General features: G+C 40.6%; 1 protein-coding gene across 1 annotated transcript in view; it reads left to right on the top strand.

Annotated features, from left to right (window-relative positions):
- Positions 1–19,512, top strand: part of NUP155 (nucleoporin 155) — a 40,724-nt gene extending 21,212 nt beyond the window's left edge. The window contains exons 14-35 of the mRNA XM_063453987.1: positions 380–490; positions 614–708; positions 1,013–1,101; positions 2,064–2,126; positions 2,219–2,369; positions 2,761–2,827; positions 3,376–3,491; positions 10,841–10,944; positions 11,518–11,651; positions 11,875–12,066; positions 12,338–12,476; positions 13,859–13,994; positions 14,392–14,545; positions 15,191–15,295; positions 15,472–15,626; positions 16,086–16,215; positions 16,350–16,463; positions 16,736–16,856; positions 17,036–17,146; positions 17,376–17,512; positions 18,623–18,729; positions 19,230–19,512. Of these exons, the coding sequence (XP_063310057.1) occupies positions 380–490; positions 614–708; positions 1,013–1,101; positions 2,064–2,126; positions 2,219–2,369; positions 2,761–2,827; positions 3,376–3,491; positions 10,841–10,944; positions 11,518–11,651; positions 11,875–12,066; positions 12,338–12,476; positions 13,859–13,994; positions 14,392–14,545; positions 15,191–15,295; positions 15,472–15,626; positions 16,086–16,215; positions 16,350–16,463; positions 16,736–16,856; positions 17,036–17,146; positions 17,376–17,512; positions 18,623–18,729; positions 19,230–19,371 (2,673 nt within the window). The 3' untranslated portion in view covers positions 19,372–19,512. The remainder of the gene's footprint in view (positions 1–379; positions 491–613; positions 709–1,012; positions 1,102–2,063; positions 2,127–2,218; positions 2,370–2,760; positions 2,828–3,375; positions 3,492–10,840; positions 10,945–11,517; positions 11,652–11,874; positions 12,067–12,337; positions 12,477–13,858; positions 13,995–14,391; positions 14,546–15,190; positions 15,296–15,471; positions 15,627–16,085; positions 16,216–16,349; positions 16,464–16,735; positions 16,857–17,035; positions 17,147–17,375; positions 17,513–18,622; positions 18,730–19,229) is intronic.
- The last annotated feature ends 4,302 nt before the right edge of the window (positions 19,513–23,814 follow it).

The raw sequence follows: 23,814 nt of genomic DNA, 5'->3' as shown, positions 1-23,814 counted from the left end.
AGGCTTTTAAGAAAAAACATTTACCTCTAGTAAGGATTTCTTTCCAAAAAGCAAAAACAGAACTTTACATCTAGTTTTTTTTTTCAGACTCTTGATCAGCACTACCAATACGATCATTAGTTTTGCTTAATTTGCTGAAGCTGTATTGCTTTCTGGAAAACGGGAATTATACGGATTTTGGGGGAGGAGGAGAATCCATCTCTCTTTGCTTTAAAATGATTATTTGGCAAATACTTTGTGTATTATTGCTAGATCGAGCTACAAATAAAACTTAGAAAAAAGTAATTGGCTTTTGTGCTTTATTTTTTTTCTGTAATTCTATTTCGTTCTTCGCTTTCTAAGTTTTTTTTTTTTTAAAGGATCTCTATTTAACTTGTAGGGGAGTCTTATTTTCTCTAAGCTGCGGCCAGTGGATCAGCTACGACATCTCCTTGTTACCAACACTGGAGGAGAAGGGGAAGAAATAGAGCAGTTTTTCAAATTGCATCAGGTAACATACCTTTTTTTTATTAATTGTATCTAATTTTAAAAATCTGGAGGGAAAAAAGTTATACTTGCAAAATATCAACTCTCTGCACTCCCCCCACACACATTTTTTTCTTCTCCTTTTAAGGAAAACCAAACCTGTGCTACTTGCTTAATTCTTGCTTGCTCTACGGCTGCTTGCGATCGAGAGGTCTCCACATGGGCAACGCGGGCATTCTTCAGGTACTTTTGATTCTGTTATAATATTACATTCAGTTTTAAATGTTAGTTTCTTTATACACATGACTGCATGTCCAGTGCTTCCCCTGTTGGAAATAGTAATCATTTCATTTAACAAAATTGCAGCTTTTAGCAGTTGTATTGCATGTGTCCTCCATGCAGTTCATATTCATTCCTGTTACGCTAATTCAAGTTCGCTAGTAAAACGTGTATAGATATTTTCTATTTAGTTATTTGAAAAATTGTGGAATTACATGATTTATTTTAAATTCTGTCCCCCGCCACCCCTCCTCTCCCTCCTCTTTAGGTATGGCGGAGAGGCCCAGGTGAGACTTCAGCCTTCACTACCTGCTCCAAGCACTGTGGGACCTATATTTGGTTCTCCTTTGCCCATAGGTAAGAAATAAAGTAGTGTGTGAAGATTTTATGATGTGCATTCCGTCCCACATTATGCTTAACATCTGTTGTGTATTGAAGTACCGAATTACCTGGCAAGCATCATTGTTTTAAATGGGGAATGTGTGCAATTCCTTTTCTGGAATTCTGTGGGAGAGGTCTTTTCAGACATTCATTTTTTGTGTGGCAACCGGGATTCAAATATTTGTCAACCAAAATTTTAGTCAGTACGTAGTGTTGTTGTACTTCCAAATCCACATTTTGAAATGGTTAAAACTGCTCTGAATCCTAGACTTTTTCAAAGCATGGCGGTTTGATTATTGCTTAGTGAGACAGGACACTTCAGGCACCATAACCACTTATGCTTATTACATAGGTTAAGGTGCAAAGCAGTCCCCTGTTACCTTGCCCTCCGCTATAATCCTGTCTCTTTACTGTTGTATGACAGATTAAGAAAATATACTTAAAGTAAAGCCAGCCTGGAGTATACCTGTAACTTCAATCCAAGCCTGCTTTATGTGATAGTACTGGGGATCATTGCAAAACACGTGTGAGGTCCATTGTACCATTGCAGAGGAGACTGATATTGTTTGCTACACCCTTACGATGCTTGTTCTTTCCTGAAGGGAAATCCTTCCTGGTATTTTGAATCAGAAGCAACACTAAATGTTCTGTTTCACCTCTCTTATGCTTTCCGCAAGGTATGACTGATGTCTTTAGGCATTATGAGCAAGGGCTTTAGATTCTGAGCACTGGGAAAAAGTAGCATTTGGCCATGTCGGATACCTGCTGACCTTTTGGTCTGGCAAAATCAGTTTACCATCCCAACTCCATGCAATTCACACATGCTGGTACTTATTATGCACACATGTGCTTCTGATTTTGTTGCTACCTTTGTTCTTTCATTTATGCAAGTGAAAAAATAGATTTTCCAGTTAATGTGACTGCTTTTTGAATTTTAGCATCCCCTATGACTGTTGCCAGTCCAGGTCCTAATCCTAGCTTTCTTGGAACTCCAACTCAAGGTAAGTGCTTTGTTCATTGACATTGGCATTTTGATGGTACGTTTATGTGTACTTGACTTTTTTGTTTTTTTTATCCCTGCTGCAATTCTCAGGTATCTACCCTACAAATATCTCAACCCCAATGCATATAATTGGAACACCTGTACATCAGCCTACCTCTTCCATAACCGGCATAATGGGACCAGAAGTCGTATATTCTGGGAAACACAATGGTATCTGCCTCTATTTCTCTCGAATTGTTGGGTAAGGTTGTTTGTTTATACTTTTAATTTGGAAAAAAAAATAGAACAATAAATATTCCAAATCAAGTTTTTTTTTTTTTTTTTTTTTTTTTTAAATTCATGTTAGTTTGTTAAAGGGGTACTCTCTCTAAGAATCCAAACTGCTTCAGCTTAATGCCTAGATTCAGTCCTGCATCCCTGCAGGCTGATAATTGTAAACATTGCCATTCCTGAGTAACGTCGCTGTTTACATGTATTTCTTCAGGTGGCTCATACTCTAATCTAAATGGCAGTAAAGCGACACAAATTATAAATACGTGTTTTTACAGCATTGAAGGTGTTTGCGTGTGTCTCTAAATGTGAATTTAGTCAGTTGGAATGAGACATTTGATCAATGTTTCTTCTTTTTCCAGTAATATTTGGGATGGAAGCATGACTGTTGAGAAAACCTTTAAGAGTGGGAACAGAGAAGTCACAGTGGTAAGATTGTAAAATGCCATCTCCTAAAAGCATCTTTTGGAAATAAATGCGTGATTGTTACAGGAAATTGTTTGCCCGTATACATGTAGGCTGATTGACCTGGTCCTTTTTTGAAGAAGTCATCCTTCTTGCTACTAATTTTTTATGATGTACCTGGTTTTAATTATGTGGCTTACATTTCACTTGAGGTTCAAACATCTTGTTACCCTATCTGCACATAATTTCAATATACCAAATATTATTTTTGATCTAAGAGCACTGTTGGGCTGAATTTAAAATCTTCGCAAGAGCATTTCAAATTCAGAGTGCCTTATTTGGCACTGTTCATTATCTTGGACTTTTTTGTTTTGTTAGTTCAGTCTTTGCGAAGATAACACCAATGAATTTGCTTGAATGAAAAAATCCAGATAACCTGCACTCTTTAGTAGCAACTACTTTTGAAAGCCTCTGGTACACCATGCATGGGTAGAGGAACAACAGACACAAACTACTTGAAACAAGTTGTGAAAGCATGTCAATCTTTGTGTTTTCTTTACTTTCTTATGTAGGTTGACAGCAGTGTCACGCCACAACATCTAGCGACAGTGCTCCAGAAACTAAAAGGATTGCTGGAATTTCTGGATAGAAATTCACAGTTTGCTGCAGGAACCTTTGGAAACCCTAGGTAAGCTACAGTCCTAAAACTGTGTATATTTAGTAAATTAGAAGTCCATATAACCGTGATTGCTGTTGACTAGGTCAGGCCCAACACAGCCCAGGGTAGCTGTAGTGCTAAAACTTAGCCCTCTCTGGCCTGTATTGAGGTTATTTTTGTATGGTTCTATCCAAAAGATGAAAGATTATGAATAAAGGGAACTACGTGGTTAAAATTTTGGAAGTGGAACAATCTCCATGAAAACAAATCTATTCTATGAATTTTTCCACGCTTTAGAACTCTACCCCTAAAATACTCTTTGTAAATAGCTCCATGCTTTTTTCAGTTTGCAAGTGTGATGGCAATTCCCTCCCAGGCGAGTACCTTTTTGATATTTTGCTCAATTATTATTATTATTATTTTTATAATAACGCAAGTTCCGGGGTGCATCAGAGATTTTTTAAATCTGTTGACATAAAATGCAAGGCAGAAAATTACTATGCTATATAGTTTTTTTTGTTTTTTTTTTAACTTTGACAATTTTTATTGATCTTTTAGGGGATACAGAAAGAAGAAGGGGTGGGGGAAAAGGACAATAGTTAGAAAACAGTGGCATGCTTACATATACTTAGTACAGTGGTATGAGCACACCCGTGGTGCCTCATTGTCAGTAATACATGTGCGTTTTGCATTATACAGATTGAATACACAGTTTCCATCTGGAGAATCATGCTACATTAGTGTACTTAGTTCAACAAATTAGGTCATGCTCGCTTCAGGTATGGCATTGGTGATTTGGATATTCCCAATCTAGGATACCACTGGGAGAAGGTGGAAATCGGTTGTGGGGGTAACTGGGGGAGGGGGGAAACGGGGAAGTAGGTGCCACTCCCAGGCGTGGAGTGGCTTACACTGACCTTATTCAGTACCGTTTTACTACATGTGTGTACATTGGTTCATGCCTTTAGGAACACAGCTGTCGGTTGGCAGATACATGCTGCAGCCATCTGCAACTCCGTTCATTTTTGGGGGGGGATTATTGCGCTCCGTGTATTGGTGCCAATCGTCCCATGCCTCTCGCCAGTCCTTCTTTGGAAGGGGGGTTCGCCTGGCCGCTATTTCATATAGCATTGTAGTTTCTAATAGTTGTGTAAATTCGGTGATTGGCATAGGAAGAGGTGATTTCCAGTGTCTACTAAGTACCGTAAGGGCCGCCATGAGTATCTGAAATGTTAGGTATTTTTGCTTCCACCTCATTCCTTTTGGAAATATTTGGAGGAGGTATGTTTCGGGTGTTCTGGGTAATATTGTTTTTGTGCTCGCTTGAATCGTGGTGGAAACTGCGTCCCAGAATGGGGTTAGGATGGGACAGGTCAACCAAATATGGAGCATCGTGCCTTTATGCTGCTGGCATCTCCAGCATATCCATGCTCCCTTGACAAAGGCTCTGTAGCTGAAACTTTGTTTGTTTTTTTGATTGACTCTGTCCCTGCTTCTCACTTATCTTGGTATGGTTTTTTGCATTTTTTTTTATATGTTTGGGTTTTGTTTATACTTTATACTATAGTGGTCTGTTTGTATGATATTTCTGTCATTTATATACCACGCATTGCATGTTCATATGTGTCTGTATACATATGTTGTTTTGGTAAATGCTTTATTATAGCATGACTTTGTATTTCTGTGGATACTATTTAAAGAGACAGACCCAGAGTATATACCCATGTAAATAAAGTTTATTCATTTCATATATATAAAGATTTTTGGTGTGCTCCTTACTCTATTTACATTGGCATCTCCAGCATATGTCAGATGCTTGGGGGTGCGCCGCTTTAATGCGAGTAGGTACTAAATACCACCTGTATAGGATTTTGCGAGAGAGCTCCATGTGTGAGGCACATTTAGAAAGGGTGTTATGCACCTTTAGAATGTTTTTTCACCGCTGTGGAGTTAGGTTATATTTGAATTCTTTCTCCCATGCAGTTGTGAAAGAGAATTTTGTATGATCGTTGTGTTTGTGTGTATTGATTGGTAGATTTCAGAGATTAATTTTTTAGGGGGCGAGAGGCGTAGGCATATTTTTTCTGCCGCTGTCAGCTGTGTTTCCTGTACATTTCCAGTCCCAATCATAGTTTGCTTGTGGAACCAGGACTTTATTTGTAAATAGGAAAAGGAGACTTGTGCGTTGAGGTGGTAGGAATCTTGTAGTTCCTTGAAACTTCTAAGTTCCTGATCTTGTAGGAGGTGGTGTAGATGCGTGATACCATGTTCATGCCACAATGTGTGGTTGAAATTGGGGATTATGTATTGTAGTGTTTTTAGGGGCGTTGCTCGTGATGTTTTACCTATCCAACCAACTTTGCGGCAGTGTGTCCCCCAAAAGTGTAGTGTCAGTGCTGTGACTGGAAGCATCACGTTCGTCGGTGGTCTGTGGGTTTTTGGGAGCCATGCCAATATGTTTATGGGGATGTTGTTTGCATGGTATGTCTATCTCTTCCCATGGAGTTGGGTGAGTTCGGTGGCATGCTGCTAAAAGTGGGCCCAGGATGGCTGCACGGTAGTAGCTGTCTAAGTTGGGTACACCCATCCCTCCTTTCTCCCGCGGCAGGTATAATGTGCTTTTCGCTACCCGTGGTTTGTGCTTGTCTCATAGAAATTCCATTAGTGTTTGTTGTGCTTCCTGAAGGAAACGGGGTGGTAATTTTATTGGCAGTGTTCTGAATAAATATTGCAGTTTCGGTAAAATAATCATTTTGATCGCAGCTATTCTGCCTGACCACGAGATGTATTTACCTTTCCATCCTGTTAACAGTGTTTTTATATCGGATAATGTTTTTTTGGTAGTTTGTTTTATATAGTAGGGCTGGTGTTTGTGTGATGTTAAGTCCTAGGAATTTGAGGTGGTCGGTTCTCCAGTCGTAGTTAAAGGAGCTGCCTAAGCGCTCTAATGCGTCTATGGGAATATTTATGCCCATTGCTTGGGTTTTGGTCACGTTTAACTTATAATGTGAGCATTTGCTGTAATGGGATAGGATAGAATGGAAGTTTGGCAAGGATATATGTGGTTGCTCCAACAGTAGGAGCACGTCATCCGCAAACAGTGTGAGTTTGTACTCCTTGCCTTGTTTGGTGATGCCGTGTATGTTCGGGTTGTCCCTGATGAGCTGTGTGAGCGGCTCCAGGGACAGAATGTATAAGAGAGGGGAGAGCGGGCATCCCTGCCGCGTTCCGTTGGTTATGTTGAATTGTCTGGAGATTAAACCTCCGTTCGTAACTTTCGCAGTTGGTTTGGAATATAGTGCCTCTACCAGTTTTAGGAAGTTTTCAGGAAAGCCATATTTGTTGAGGACCGCGCGGAGGAAGGGCCAGTGCAGCCTGTCAAAGGCTTTTTCTGCATCAAGCGATAAAAGCACACATTGGGCTCCCCCCTAGCAAGTCCAGAACTTTCCTGGTTCCATCTGCTCCCTGTCTGCCACTGACAAAGCCCACTTGGTCCTTATGTAGTATTATGGTCGGTATGATGTTTGCTAGACGATTTGAGAATATTTTGGCTAATAGTTTAGTGTCTTGTGTTGAGGAGGGATATTGGCCTTAGGTTCTGGCATTTGGTCGGAGGTTTGCCCGGCTTTGGCAGTGTGGCTACATGCGCCATGAGCATTTCCTGGGGTATCTGTCCGGTTGTAACAATATGGTTAAAGGATTTTTCTAGATACGGAACAAGGGATGCAGTCTGTGACTTGTAATAGAAGTTTGTCCGGCCGTCTGGTCCCGGTGACTTCCCGTGAGGGAGAGATTGGATGGCGTGTTGGATTTCCTGTATCGTGACTGAGTTTTGTAGAGTGTTTTTTTTGTTGGGCTGAAAGTGACGGTAGTGTGGTTTGCTGGAGGAAGTCCTGTATGTCTGAGGAGGTGGGTTGGTATAAGTCTGGATCGTCTTTGAGGTTGTATAGGGAATGGTAGTAGGTTGCCATAGTGTTGTTAATGTCCTGTGGGTTGTGGATTTTAGTTCCTTTATTTGTAAGTAGGTAGGGTATTTTGGCATTGGATTGTTTTTGTCTCAGTAAGGTTCCTAAGTGTTTACCAGCTCTGTTACCTTGGGAGTATGAAGTTTGTTTTAGTTTGTGTGCAGTTTTTGCAAGTGCTATGTTGTTGAGTTGTGTCGTGGTGTCTTTGATTACCTGTGCCTGTTGCGGGGTAGGGTTTGCTATATTCGCTGCAGTAGCGTCTCTTAAAGTGCGCAACAATTTCAGATATTCCTCTTGGGCTTTTTTCTTTACATAAGACTAATCAACAAGCCTCTTATTACCGCCTTATGGGCTTGCCATAGCGTTGTTGGGTGTATGTCTGGGGTGTCATTTGTTTGGAAGTATGTGTGTAGGGCGTCTTTTAGTGTTTGAGAGAAGGCGTGGTCGTGGAGTAGTGAGTCGTTAAGGCGCCATGGTGGTCGCCCCCTGTGCTGGTATTCTCCAGTGAGCTCTACTATGGTCGGGGCGTGATCTGACCAGGTGATGTCCCCAATATCGCTATCAGTAACCTTGGGTAAAAGGGTGCCTGCAAGAAAAATGAGATCTATTCTCGAGTGGGATTTATGTACCGCTGAATAGTATGAGAAAGATTTCTCGGTCGGGTGGTACATTCTCCATGAGTCATAAAGTCCGTATTCCCCCAGCAGTTTATTTAGGGCTTTGCTTTGTGTTCTTAGTGTTGCCTGTCTAGGGGCTGTGGGATTTAACGTGGTGTCCATATTGGGGTCTAAAGGGTGGTTCAGGTCACCGCATAGTATGGTGGCAGCCGTTTGGTGGTCTGGAATCATAGATAATACCTTATGCAAAAAATTACGTTGTGCACGTTTGGACTGTAGAAGCTAATTACGACATATGGGGAGCCATTAAGTAGGCATTGAAGCATCACATAATCTCCCCTGACTGTCTGTTTTAACTCGTAAGATTTATACGGTTAGGGAAGCATGAAGAAGGATTGATACTCCTTTCGATTTTGAGGAGTGGGTGGCATGGTATTGGTGGGGATAGTCCTTTATACCAATGTTTGGCACCTTGGAGGTGACAAAGTGAGTTTCTTGGAGGCATATGATATCTGCTTTATGCTTCCTAGCCTCCTCTAGTACCATGCATCTTTTGTGGGGGGTATTCAACCCTCTACTATTATGTGAATATATTCTCATGTTATGGCGTTATGGTAGATATAGTTCGTATGTGGACTCGTGATTTCTATAGTTGGTAGCCTGGTAGGTAGTGGTTGATCAGTGTGCCGCCTGTTGGGCAGTCGTATGACCGTAGCTTGTAGCCTGGGAGTTAGGAGTAGTAAGGGGAAGGGGATAGGGATAAGGGGTAGTGTGAAAGAAAGTATATACAAAGTGACCCAACTGTGGGTCTTGGCACTGTGACTCTGTGCCATGGGGGTCGGATGCTCGGGTAGCGTCTCTGGTAGTGTGGCCAATGGGCTCTCATATTGTCACGTTTTCAGATGTATCAGAACGTTAGGGGGGGTATAGTTGCGTGTCTTGCTGAGTGTACAAGCGGGTAGCTGAACCTGGGGTATCTCGCTTGGGGGTGCTGGTAGCTGGGCCTCTTTGAAGGCGCCGCAGGAAGTATCCAGGGCGCTGCGTAGTGCCTCAAGAAGTGGGGACCCTGTTCTTGTGGTTTAACTGTGGGGTCTGGCCTCGCCTTAGTGTAGGCCATGCCTTCTTTTCCCGAGGGGGGTAAGCCTGTCTGTACATTAGTCAGATGGGGACATTATGTGTGGTCCAAGGTAAATAAACGATTTACATATGAACATTTGCAGTAACAACAACAACAACATTCTAATCAGAAGCAATTGACTTTGGCTATAACATTGTGCGTTAAGCAATACTTCAGGGTGTTAGTGGGGACCCTGTTCTTGTGGTTTAACTGTGGGGCCTGGCCTCGCCTTAGTATAGGCCATGCCGTCTTTTCCCGAGGGGGGTAAGCTTGCCTGTACCTTAGTCAGGTGGGGACATTATGTGTGGTTCAAGGTAAATAAACGATTTACATATAAACATTTGCAGTAACAATAACAACAACATGCTAATCAGAAGCATTTGACTTTGGCTATAACATTGAGCTTTAAGCAATATTTCAGGGTGTTATATTGATCTCACGTGTTCCCATGTTGTAGCGGTACGCGGGTTCCATACTGCCGGATCTCAGGGCAGCTTGGATTTCGTCGGATTTGACGCCATTCTGGTATTAGACGACCAGTTGGGCTTGCTGGCGTGTGTGTGGAGTCTTTCATAAGTCCCCATTCGCGCATTTGTTTCACGCCGTCTTCGGGTGTATGAATAATTGTCAGTCCTCCATTTTTAGTGACCAATAATTTGGTGGGGTATCCCCAGCGATATCTGATCCCAGCTTGTCGCAATTCTTCGGTGATTGCATGAAATTCTTTTCTGCGTTTTAAAGTCGCTGCGGAAAGAACTGCCAAGATTTTGACCGTTGCAAATTCCTCTGGGGGTTCCGCTCTGTTCCTGCCGGCGCGCAGCACGGCCTCCTTGATGTGGAAGTAATGCGCCCTTAGGAGGATGTCTCTGGGTACATTGTCCGGTAAATTCCTAGGTTTGGGGACCCTGTGTACTCTGTCCACGGGTATGTCAGGGGCATACGCTCGAAGGAGGCCTCGCACATAGGTTTGTAGGTCGCAAGGAAGGACAGTTTCTGGGACACCCCGCAGCCTAAGGTTGTTCCTCCGTGACCGGTCCTCTGCGTCCGCCATGCGGGCTTCCATGACTTCCACTTTGTGCTCTAAGGCCGCCACGTGGTCTGCCACCTCATTGTGTGCTGTGGCAAACTCACTGAGTTTATGTTCCACGTGCGCTGTTCTGGTCCTGATGTCTTGTACTTCTTTCCGAAGGAGTTCTATTGAGGATTGCCAGGTTTTCACTAGTTTTTCTGCCATGATGTTTAATGCATCCTCTAAGTGTGCTTTAGTCAGGTTTTCCTGCTCTCCTTGATGGGAGTCAGCCTGCTGAATGCTTCCCGCCGATAACCCGTCGGCGCCATCTTGGTTTATGCTCTGGTCGGTTTCAGAGGCTGCCGCCGATTTTTGGTGAAAAAAGCTAAGTTTATCTGCTTTCTGGGTGTTCTTTTTTCCCTTGGGCTGCGACATGGTGTATTTTGAAGGGTTTCCCAGCTTTCTGATAGCGGATGGTAACGGATTGAGAGAGCCCGGGTGCCGGAGCAATTTCCTAAGCAGTCAGGTTGCTCGGCGGTTGGCCACGCCCTATGCGATATAGTTTAATATAAATGCTGAGTAACTTGCCAGTGAAATCAAATCAGCATATGAACTTGTGACCTAGCCCTCTCTTACACTATTAATATTTTTATTTTTTTTTCCATCTGAAGTTTCGGAACACCTACAAACCTTCACCACAGATTCGTGAACCTTGGACGGCATGACACTGGGAATTCTCACCAAGTCCAACAAGAACTCCAGAGAAAATTCCATAGTAAGAATTTGTTTCCTAAATGCCCTACGATTTACTGCTTATATATCAGGTTTGTTTCAGATATCCAAGATATATACAATCTAACTAGTGTAGTAAGAGTTCATGCTGGACCATACTGACGTGGTGCCTCTTCAAAGACAATAACTCTTGATCTATACCTTACACTGCATTTTATGGTTGTTGGTTTGATTGTTTTTTGTTTTTTTTGTTTTTATATACCACTTTACCAGTAAACACTGTGTCTCAGGAGCGCCAGCTGCATGTTCAGGAGCTCTGTCCACTCTTGGGTGTCATGTTATTTGTGGACTTATTGGTGCTCAGTGATCACTGTTTAATGACACTTTGACTGACTGCACAGTTTCAATACATGTTCTAAAATGGTGATCTACAGAAGCATTTTGCATTGTATGCTTTTATTATGTATTTAGATTTTTGTTGGGGATTTGGGTGGTAAGAAGTTTGTCTATGGGCCACTTCAAGTTGAAATGTTTGTAATGTTTGTATGCGTGTCACTTGCTTTATAGAAGATTTTCTGATTTGGAGGCATAGTTTGATAAAGTGTATATCTTTCAGCTGAAGCACAACTGTCAGAGAAGCTGTCTCTTCAGGGTATCCATCAGCTGGTCAGGAAAACATGCCAAGCTTTGTCCCTGTGGAAACTACTCTGTGAAAACCAGTTTAGTCTCATTGTGGCTGAACTGCCAAAGGTGTGTTTGGAAATCTAATCTGATTAGTAAGCCACTGTTTCTTTGTGCCTTTCAACTTCCATGCACTTTGGTTCTCTGTAAGATTTTATGTAAGTCAGATATTTTTAACCTCTAATTTTAAAGTGGAAACCTTTATTTGTTCCACGCTTTAAAACTCCTATTGTTCTCCATTCTGATTGACGTGCAATTTAATGTAACGTTACTGACTTTTTTCATTTCACAGGAGCTGCAGGAGCATTTAAAGATAACTGCTTTTAAAGATCTGGTGGTACGGGACAAAGAGCTGGCAGGAGCTCTGATTTCATCATTGGTCAATTGTTTTATTCGGGACAATACAACAGTTGATGCTATAAGCACTTACCTGCGGGACGTTTGTCCTCTCTTTTACAGCACTGATGATGCAGTGTGTTCAAAGGTACATAATCAATAATTGTTTTTTTTTTTAAATGTATTATTATTATTATTTTGGCATTCTTCATGTTAATTACACCCCTATCATGTGCCTAAAGACTTTGGATACTTTTCTCTTCTTAGACTAGTTTAAATATATAGGCTCATCTGTTTATAGACCTGCATGTATTCAGGAGCAGTCACATTCCTTGTAATTTCTTAATGGAAATTGTGAAAATTAAATTAAAACATTTTGAATGGATGTTTTCAGGTTCATGGGTTTCTTTATCTTGCAGGCAAATGAATTGTTGCAAAGATCACGCCAGGTTCAGAACAGGTTGGATAAAGAGAGGCTGTTACGAGAATCGTTAAAGGAATACCGCAAAATCAGTCATCAGGTTGATCTTGCAAATGTGTGTGCCCAGTATAGACAAGGTAAATGAGCATCAAGGGGTTTTCTTTTGTTGTTGTTGCTTTTTTTTGTCCCAGCATATAGTTAAGATGTAGGACTAATTGTGGGAAAGTGGAGGTGTTGTGGCTGGGCCGCATACATACTGTTAAAATTATGATTTTACCGCACATCCTATATCTCTTCCAAACAATCCCTATTGCCCTCCCAAATAAACTTCTTTAAAAATTCCAAATGCTCAAATCTGGAAAAAAAATGCTACAGCACCTATTATGGCTCCTTCCCAAAAAAGGTGGTCTTGGAATTCCGAATATTGCCATGTACTATAAATCCTCATTCATTTCCAAGGCTTTGTCAGTAATAACTAACTCCTCATAGCTGCTGTGGCTACATCTGGAAATTGCACGACCCCAGACGTCATGGCCCATCTTCTTTGGACTGCTGCTCAACCAAACCCAAATAAACCTAAAACAATGTTACCAACTACAAAACATCTTCGCAGTACGTGGAAGAGACCGGTAACCTCCTTAAAGGGACACTGTAGGCACCCGGACCACTTCAGCCCTTATGTAGCAGACATCCTCTGACGCCTGTTGGAGATGCAACAAACACCGGGGTACGCTGTGTCACATCTTTTGGGACTGCCCTGCTTTAAAGCCATTTTGAAAGTTAATTGAGGAATTCCTATCCTCAACACTGAGTATTAAGATACCCCCTCATCCAGAATGTTTCTTATTACACCTAATCCCCACATTAAAACTATTAAACAAAAAGTAGTCGCCATACACGTTCTACTAGCTGCCAAGACTATTGCAGCAAAATGGAAATCTACCCATGTTCCCACCAAGCAAGAGATCCTTGACAGAATAGACCGGACAAGCCGATATGAAGAAATGGCGCAGACTAAAGGAGCAGAATTGTGAATTTGAGGGTGCATCAACTGGGTGGTCTCAGGAGAGGAGATAAGGTGATACGAGTGTCAAATGTATATTTTGATAACACCTATACATTATAACATTGCTATCCACACTTATACCACAGTATATGACAATAGCTTTCAGCTTGGCTACTTCCTGTTCCAGATATATGCATTGTGGACACAAGCCTCCATACGTGGCTAACCCACAAATGCTATGTTTTCTAGCCATGAATGTATGTCAATAAGCTGTTTGTGATCTGTCCATATTAATCCTGATATTGTTACTCTGTACAAGACAATTGAGACCCTATGTGATCTTTGTAATGTTGTATGAAATGTGATGTCATATGAAGATAGAAAAAAAAAAAAACTTGTAACTAATTTACATTTATACCAATAAAAATGGTACATGGGGGGGGGGGGGAAGATGTAGGACTAATTGTGATGTTTTTTGGGCTTGACAAATGTACCACTATTTGTTCTCTGAAGTGCGTTTCTATGAGGGAGTGGTGGAACTGTGCCTTACTGCTGCTGAGAAGAAAGATCCTCAAGGACTTGGGCTACATTTTCACAAGAACGATGAACCCGAAGAAGATGCTGCTGGTCTCCAGGCATTCCAGGAGAGGTATGTGGCTTGCTGTAGTCACATCTTTTTATATTTTGCTAAGGAAGAGGCTGCAGGTTCTAAAGAATCTTTCAAGAGCCAGCTGTGTTTTGAATTGCAAAGTGTGATGAGTTAATACTCATTTATAATAAGCATGTTGCTGGATCTTTCATCAAGCTGCTCGAACCTTGTGAAATCTGCTGAGAAGTAAAAATTATCTTGCAGACGTTTGTTGCTTAGCCTACCCTGGGTTCAATAGGTTATGCTGTGTCTGCATTTTGTTTTATGGGTTTTCTAGTGTACTGCGTTTCCTATCACTGCACTAGATGAATAGTTTGCATACTCTGACATTGCTCTCGTTCTGTATACTTTTTTTTTTTTTTTTTTTTTATGTGTATTTTTTTGTATTTTATTTTAGATTGAACTGCTATAAGTGCATCACTGATGCCCTCCAGGAGCTGGTAAATCAAAGCAAAGCTGCCCCTCAGTCCCCCAGTGTTCCAAAGAAGCCAGGTCCACCGGTCTTATCATCTGATCCCAACATGCTCAGCAATGAGGAAGCCAGTCTACATGTAAGGAGCTCATAACTTGATTACTGCGGTATAGGGCCTTCTTTCAGAACAAGTTCACTGTAAAATATACTTTTCTAGTTGTTTACGTGATCGGTTACTCATGCATGAATGTGAATTTAGCAACTAGACAAGCTTTCTTTTATGTGCTCTTTATTCCTTGAATCAAGAGCTTTCAACTTAATGTCATTTAAGCCAAGTGACAAAGTTAAAGATCACAGCAAGTGCACACGGGTATCTTGTTGATAATCAGATTTTATTAACAATGAAGAAATATATCCACACCAGTAGCTTGGACTTTCAGAAGTAGGCGTCTTCCTTTAGATACCAGCAATTGGAAAAAAAAGAGCCTGCTTTTTATGGTGCCAGAGAGAGATTTCATACCAGAGCTAACTAATATAGGACTCCCCTTCTTCAACTGTGGCACTGTAACCATTGAAGGGTGCTGAGGGAGCTTTCATTGTAATTCTTTTAATAAATTACAGATGTACAAATCATACCTCCAGTTGAAAGAAAGAACAAACTAGTGGGACTTCTGCCACCATAATAGTACAATATGTTGTGACCTTTTCTGAATTTTTTTATAGATGGTCTGAAGTTGAGTCTGTTCCTGTATTTATTGCTGCCTTTAATTCTCCCCCACTTTAGTTTGAACAAATGCTGAAGTTGGCTCAGCGCTCTACAGACGAACTCTTCAACATTGCGCTGTTCAATTGGCTGATACAAGCAGATCTTACGGATAAGCTGTTGGAGGTATGCTTTTTGCTTTGAAGAACAATTACACATACAGAGTTATACACTAAAGTGAATTTCAAATGTATGGCCAAAGTAGCCAAAAAGGAAGAGCTGACTAAGGAGGATTTGCGTGTTAATTAGCAGAATATACATTTTAACATCAATGATGTTTTGTAATATATGTTTCTCTGTAGCTGAACTCTCCATTTTTGGAGCCACATTTGGTTCGTATGGCGAAGATTGATCAAAATAAAGTGCGCTATATGGATTTGCTCTGGAGATACTATGAGAAGAACCGGAATTTCAGCAGCGCTGCTAGAGTCGTTGCCTCATTGGCAGATGTGCATAGGTGAGACATCTTGTTTCTCCAGCATGCAAGTATCTCGGCAAATATTTTTCAGAAAGGTTTACAATGATGTTGAGATTGAGGATTTACTTTACATATAGGATATAATGAGAGTTGTGTATAAAGAGCTATTCTGGGTCAATTTGTAAATGTGGTGCAATTGCCATGGAACCAAAGGAATGTTCCTGCCAATTGCTCTACATTTACAGGTTTGTGTCTAAATGACATTTAATGAAATGCAGTTTGCTTTGGTGTCAGAGAGCTGTATTCATCTTTTGTTTACAGAAGTTTGTGCAGGTTTGTGTGTTGGTCTTTTGACCACCAGAAACAACATCTTAGTGACCTTGTCATCAAGCAACTATATATATATTTTCCCTGCAGTTCACCCTCCACTTACTTTGCCAATGTTAACATTCCACTTTTTTATGTTTTAATATTAACCGTTTTGCACTTTTCTTGCAGCTCTGATATATCACTCAGGCAGCGCCTCGAGTACCTTTCTAGAGCCATACTAAGCGCTAAGAGCTCCTCTGGTATGTCTGCCCTCCCTGCTGATGGAGAGTTCCTGCATATGCTGGAAGAAAAAATGGAGGTGAATTTGTAATTTGTGTGTGTATGTGTATATATATATATATAATGTTTTACATGTATTACTACTTCTGTGTCCCTTTTGTTACTCTGCAAGCCTGTAGCAATGTTTTGAGTGCAGCAATCTTTTTCTTCCAGGTTGCTCGGATACAGCTTCAGATTCAGGATGCATTATTAAAGCGGAATTTCTCTCAAGCGGAGGTGCAAGAAGCTGTTGCAAACCTAGACTCCCAGCTTATGGATATCTCAAAGGTATAATGAATGTAATTTGTGTAAATTGTTATTTCCAGTAGATAGTTGGCACCAGAATCGACAGGTTTTCAGCCTCTCCCGGGTGACTTTACGGAAAGTGAGAGTATTTTTGTTTAATGGCATTTTACATTTTTGTGTTCTTACAGTGTTCCATTTAAGAATATTAAACCACTAATAAAGTATGATCAGTTTAAAGTATCCAGTCGTATAGCAGAAGACTGAGTAGTCAGAATTGTTGACAAGTATTGAGTGTTAATCTGAATCTCTTCCAGCTTTACGCAGAGTATGCTGACCTCTTCAAGCTTTCTGAATGCAAGTTGGCCATTGTACATTGCGGTAGCTATTCTGACCCCATCATGGTTCAAACCTTATGGCAAGAAATCATAGACAAGGGTATGTCTTCAAATAATTATTTAATCCCTCCACATTAATCTAGCATATTCTTTATTTTAAAACTGTCATTGTGTTGCGTTCAAATGTCTTCCATTTGTTCCAAGATTTAAAGTGTGTTTATCTGTTGTCTGTGTGGAATGTTGATTCCCGTACTAGCTCTTCATTTTATTGATTCCTAGAATTGGCTGACAGCAGAGACATGGAACCTGCAAATCAGATGCAATCATTAAATCTGAAGCTTACATCACTTGGAAAGATTTACTCTAGTACACCCCGCTACTTTCCTTTGGGTAGGTTGTCTGGTAGGATTAAAAAACTATTACTTTTGTCTATTTTCTTGAGAGCAACACCATGATCTTTTCATCAATGGGGTGAAACTAATATTTTTCATTATTTGATCAGCAATTGGTAACGCAATTCGTTTGGATGTAAATATGTAAGCATATTTGGGGCAAAATTTAAATTTCTTGACAAAGTCTAATGCATATTGTCCTCATTGCCCTCTTTCTATAACTGTAGAATTCTTGGTTCGGTACTTGGAACAGCAGGTTTGCAGTTTGAACTGGGACGTTGGTTTTGTCACGTATACCATGGAGGGAATTGATGTGCCCATCTCAAAATTACTTGAAGTTTATGATCACTTATTTAAAGCACGGGTAAGATTACCTCACCTAATATATAGGCTATTTACTATGATCTCACACAAAATAAATGACAATTTTATAGTTCTTTAAACCTATTTTATTATGTATTTCAACATAAATTATTTGTGCTAATAAACAGGTATGAGCATTTACATGGATACGTTATTACAGTGTTCATTCTTTTCTGAACACTGCAGTGGAGATTACTAGCTAAATACCTAAATGTTGTATTACTTGTGCCAAGCAATTGGTAAACTAAATGCATGCATGATTGTTCTAAATCTCCCATAAGAGAAAAACTAACACAAACCCTTGAAATTGGAGAACTTGGTATTGAATTCCACCCACATCTTAAAAGGTATTCTAGAGACACCGCATTAACCTCTACTTGTCGAAACTAATGTTAAGAGAAACAGATCAAATGACCATTACTTGTTTTATGTGCACTATACATTTTTGTTAGCAACTCAGGGCATACCCAACTTAATAATGATTTACAATATGTATATTTTATTTTAAATGTGCATTGTTTTGGACCAAATGTCCAGACTATGCCACTTCTGCAGTGACACACTTATTATTTAGATGTCTTTAATAGATTGTGGCCTTCACGTTGCTTTTATTGGCAATAGGCGTGTAGCAGTAGTTATAAGTAAACGGTGTGCTGCAGCCATCAGTACTACATACTGCACTGGCCCTCTCTGGCAGCTTATCATTCATGCAGTTGTGTATTAGAAACTCATAACTTGCACAACGGAGGTTTAAACAAGGTACCGGTGGAATAGTAACCCAACAAGTTAATCTTATATTACTACCACCCAGCTGCAGAAAGGCAAGGAAAGTTCGTCACACACTTATTTTCAAACCAAATGTATGTTACCTTTTTACAGACATAGCCTTGCTGAAAAGGAATGACTGACGGAAGCAGCCACTTCCTTTGCAACTTTTTATCCCTTGGTCCTAATCACGCTTTTTAGTGTTTTTTGTTTTTGTTTGTTTGTTTGTTTGTTTTTTAATTAAGGGATACAATTTTGACTAGACAATGGAGATTACTAGTCCTGTAGATAAATCCACATTTACCCTTGTCCTGACAGGTATTTATTAACTATGTATTTCTTGCAGGAGCCTTACTGGAACCGAATGAAGAAGCCTTTACACTTGCTAGAATGCATCCACATGCTGATCCTCTCTTTTGTGCAGAACCCAAGCAAAGTCCCAAACTACGAAAGGTTAGCAGCCTTTAGTAAAGTTATTTCTGTCCTTTTACAGGTGATGTCTAATAGGCACAAAATGCTCGTTTCTCACATTAGGTATAGAATCATGAAACCCATACCCTTTACGTATCACATGTGCTTATTACATACTCACCTGCTTTTGGCATCAAATGTTCCAGATTAGGATTTTTCTATGGTTTTTGTTTGTGCAAAAAGGGGGGTGAGCACAGCCATAAAGCATGTGGGGCTACCTCTTACACCCAGGAGATCAGATCTTGCAGATGTTGGCCCACAACTGCTAGAAATCTTTAAATGCAAATAGATGGCCAGAGCATCATGGGGGTTGTAGTTCAGCGACATCTGGGAGATTGAAATATTGGTGTACACAATCTTGATGACTTTTGGAAATCCTCAGACTCCCAAGATTTAAGAAATGCATTATTGAATCATGATCACTATACTTATTCCTATTCTACTCTTCATTAGATTAATGCCTGTATTCATTGTCTTTGCAGGCGGCGCTTTGTGAATGTTTGTTTGGATGTGATTTCTTGCTACCTCGTGCATCTTCAGTCAATGGACTCAACCGTGTCATTGCAGACAGCCATTGGGAACTTCAGGTCTTTGCAGGCCAAATTAGAAAGATTGAACTACTGAGTTCACAAGAGCAGATATCTCCTCTCTTAAGTAATAACTATAAACTAAGAAAAAGCTTCTTTCAAGGATCGACTTCAAGCAATCACCTGGTCTCTGAGCTTCTGCAAATTTGAGCAGACTGACTATTGTATTCTTTTTTTTTTTTTTTTACAAAAAAAAAAAAAATGACTCTGTAAATTAATTTAATAGTTCACAGTGGCCATATTTTCTTAACAGACTTTGCAAAGTTTAGAACCATGTACCAAAAAGAAGAGAGTGGGAAAAAGTACATTTTACAAAACGGTATGCAAATCATAAGGCTTCACACTTTTTTAAAATTAAAATTAAAGGACAACTGTAACCACAAAAAAAAACTATTGTAATAGATGCTTAATGGGAATTTTTTTTTAAGCATATGTAAACTTTTAAATAAATACCTTGCTTACCTCACACCTAACTGTATATTAGCTAACGGTTTAAAGAAATGGTAAAAGTGAAGTTATTGAGTTCAGTTACAACATGATTCAGAAATTGTGGCGTTATAGTACAGTGAATAGATGTCAGCAGTCAGTATGCTATGGTTATTACTCTGCAATTTCTGAACAATATTGGAATTTTAATCACAAACTTTTTATCTCCATTTTTTTTAACTTGCTAAGATAATATACAATTAATTATGAAGCAGTGAGAGGTAAGCAAGACATTGACTTAAAAATTTACATAAACTGTGCAGTTTTATTTTGGTGACCGTTGTCCTTAACGCAGTATAATTGAGAGGCCTCCAAATTTGCATACCGTTTTGTAAAATGTGTTGTTTTTTTCTTGGTACACAGTTCTAAATTGTTGCAAAGTCTCTTAAAAGGCTTTGTAACAGGTTAGAATGTACGGGTATTAACAAAAATAAATAAATAAAAAGTACCCAGTTTATGCCTAAAGATACTCTCAAAACCAACTGGTACACCTTGGAGATTAACTAAAATGAACCTAGTGGCAGCCATACTTAAAAGCCCTCACAAACCTACACCTCCTATGACGCTTTGCCAACCTTAAGCTATCTGGGGATCTACTCTTGATTGCCCCAGACCTAGCCCATCCAGACATTCTAGAAAATGTTTTTAGACCTTACACCTCAGAAAGCAATTGTGCAGAACACCATTTTGGAGATCCCTACATACATTTTTACAACCAGTACAAATTGAACATGATCTCTTTCTGGGATCCAAGGTTTGGCAAGATAATCTTTCAGTCCATTATTAAAATGCAACACATGCAAGTGACATTAGTTTAAGCATCTATCTTTGGTGTGTTATATTTTCCTTATTTTACTACAGTCTTATATGGTCTCCCAACACTGCTTAATACAATTGATTATTTTTGTATCAACTGAATGCTTGACTTTATATTCAATTTCTCATTGTGTCTGTTCATACAGGGGACAGTTTGTGCCAAATACTGAAGTGACAGAGGGGGTACTGCTCTTTTAAAGGAACCCTCCGGACACCATAATCACTATAGTTTGCTGTAGCTGTTTGATTGCCAAGTAGCGCTTCCTACATTGTAAGACAGGCTACCCCAAACTCCAACTCCCATGACTCTCAGCCTATCTATTTAATTAATAGAATCATGGGAGTTGTAGTTCAGCAACATCTGGAGGGCCGGAGTTTGGGGAAGCCTGTTGGAAGATGTTTTTGAGCAGCATGACTTCTTACCTGAGGTGCACTGAGTACCGTTGCCTACCTCCACTACAAACTCCAGAGAGCCAGAAGTTCCATTAGCACAAACTCCAGAGAGCCAGTGGGAACTTCCAGTAGCTTAGCCCATGCTCTCAGCCAATAAGCCCTGCATTGTAGTCGAGGGGCAAAAACAGTTTGATGCCATGTTGGGGGTGCGCAGTGAGCTGTAGTGGTTATGGTTTTCGTTCTTCCACTTAAAATGATTACGTTTTCAGAATGGACAAATTGAAAATATTGCTGATACATTGCAGTGTCTATTAACTTGCACGACACAATTTATTATGAATAATAATACTGGATCTATGCCCGGAATGGTGGTTAGTTTTGATAATATACAAAGTACTCTGAGGTAATGTATGACTATATTGGTGATTGTTCTGTATATTGACATTCAGTCCAGACTTTAAAACCCATCAAAATGCTGCGTTTAAGCATATCCATGTGTATGAATATTAGACTGTATTTTTTTGTCTACTCGGCCAAAGATGCATTTTGCCACTGCCATCTCCTCTTCGCCCTCTGATTGTGCAGCTCTCATTCGGATATCATAAGCATGCTAACTAGCACCAAGATGTCTGTGTGAGAGCCGCACAGTCATGATTCCGACAATCACAATGTTGCATTTACTTTTAATACACCTGCAGACGTAGAATTTAAGTGCCCTCTACACGCTCAAAAAGAAAAATGTACACTATTTTATTTATTTATTTTATATGGTTCCAACAAGCCTACCTACAGTTGTTTGGGAATGCTGTAGTGGATCAACTCCTGGTGATTAGTGGGTGCTGCAGAGATTTCTGGGAATTCTCTACCCAGCTCCGTGTGTGCGCCTAGTACTGATATAAGAGCTGCAGAGAGATGTTCCATTCCAGCATTACTGCAGGCCACAAGAGGAAGGTGTGCAACCAGAGCATATTGTGATCCTAGCTCCCACACCACCCACAGGTTGTAGTGGTTATGACACTGGGAATGTATTTTTAAGGGAAAATGTATTTTCCACCTTATTTTACAGCATTAACCCCAATGCTCCCTTTACAATAAAATATACTTTAACGACAATTTGTACACCTTTTTGGTCACTGGATGATCTTGTTTGGGCTTGTCTAATACAATGGAGATCCACTAAGGACCATAATGCTCTTCCTGATATAGACATGGCAGTATTTTCTTATGGCTTAGAGTTAGACCCTCTCTTCACAGCAGAAAGTACAGGAAATAGAACTATAAAATTAATATAAATCGATCCACCCCCTCACTGTCATGTCCTTCATAGCAGTTTGAAAGGAGTCTGTTAGCAGGCCTAGAGTTTTACTTGCACACCAGGCCAATATTTTGGTTCAGTCTCTAGTCCCTGAAGTGTCAAACAGCACATATGCAAGAGCTGCCTCCCTGGGTACCTGAGACGGGGGGCAAAGGGTAAATTGCCCCGCCAAGCCGCCTTAAACCCTGGGGCGCCTGCATCCAGCAAAAAAGGAAAAATCCGAGTCCTCTGCCTATGGCCTCAGATTTTTCAACTTGGCTCTCAGTCTGCAGACAGTGGAGTCGGCCGGCCTCTCCTGATGTCAGGAGGAGGGGGCGTGACTTTCACTGCTCTTCTCCCAGGACTGCTGGGGAGTCTGGGAGAAGAGCAGAGGATGTTACACCCCCTCCTCCTGACATCAGGAGAGGCTGGACGACTCCACTGATTCCTGCCCACCCCTCCCTGGTTTAAGGTAAGATTTAGGGAGGGAGGGAATACACTTTATTTTTATTTTTTTATGTCCTTCCTCAGCCCCATGCCCCCCCCAACCACAGCCCCCATAACATCTCCACTACAGCGCATCTCCCCCAATTGCAACCCATATCACCCACACCACAGCCCCTTTCCCAAATTGTAGACATCAACCCACTTCAGCCCCTGTCCCCCACTAAATTTCCTAACCCCCTAATTACAGCTCATACCCCCTGCCCCCCCCCCCTCCCCACTACAGCCCCTGTCTACTGGCTTTAAAAGTGTAAAGTTTGTGTGTGTGTGTGTCAGTATGCCTGTAACAGTGTGTGCTCTCCTCCCCCCTCTTTCAATCACATGAGAAAGGTGTTTTTGCTCTCCTCTTGGTGCAATGTGCCACTTGACTGGATTTGCCCCAAAGTCTGCCTGCCCTCTCCTGCTGGGTACCCCTTTTAGTGACTAGATTCTGACCTAACTCACTAAGGGAATAACAGAGGTCCATTGGACACGAGGCTAACCCTGTCTTTATGAAGACCCAGTAAACAGCACTTACAATAGGTGACTACATGGGTGTGCCTCTTCTATACATATCACTATGTCCAGGGTATGTTATAAACCTTAATTGCCCCCTTCTCCCCCCAATTTGTGATGGCATATGCCCTCTATGGCTGTTTTGTTTTGTTCCCCCATTTCTGATTAGTAGATGTTACCTGAGTTTCTGTTCTTTCCAAGTTCAGGAGGTTTTTGTTTTTAGTATTTAGGCAACTTCATACATCTTGTGTTTGCATTTTATAAAATGACCATGTCAAGTCTGCCTGAATACTACAGGTAAGAGAGCGCTTTCCTGGGTGACTAAACATTATATACAAGAGTACTTCAGTTAAAGCGTGGTTTTAAGTCCACACACATACTTGTTTCTATAAAGGCATGTGTAGCTGCTTTTTGCCCCATGTAGCATATGTCTCCAGAGATTCAAAATATTCAGAAAATGGTTCATGCTTCAATGGAAAAAGGATAGCTGTC

This window comes from Pelobates fuscus, chromosome 5, assembly GCF_036172605.1.
Source record: "Pelobates fuscus isolate aPelFus1 chromosome 5, aPelFus1.pri, whole genome shotgun sequence".
Classification (NCBI taxonomy): Eukaryota; Metazoa; Chordata; class Amphibia; order Anura; family Pelobatidae; genus Pelobates; species Pelobates fuscus.
Note: the sequence above shows the minus strand (reverse complement) of the source record. Positions and strands in the feature narration are given on the sequence as shown.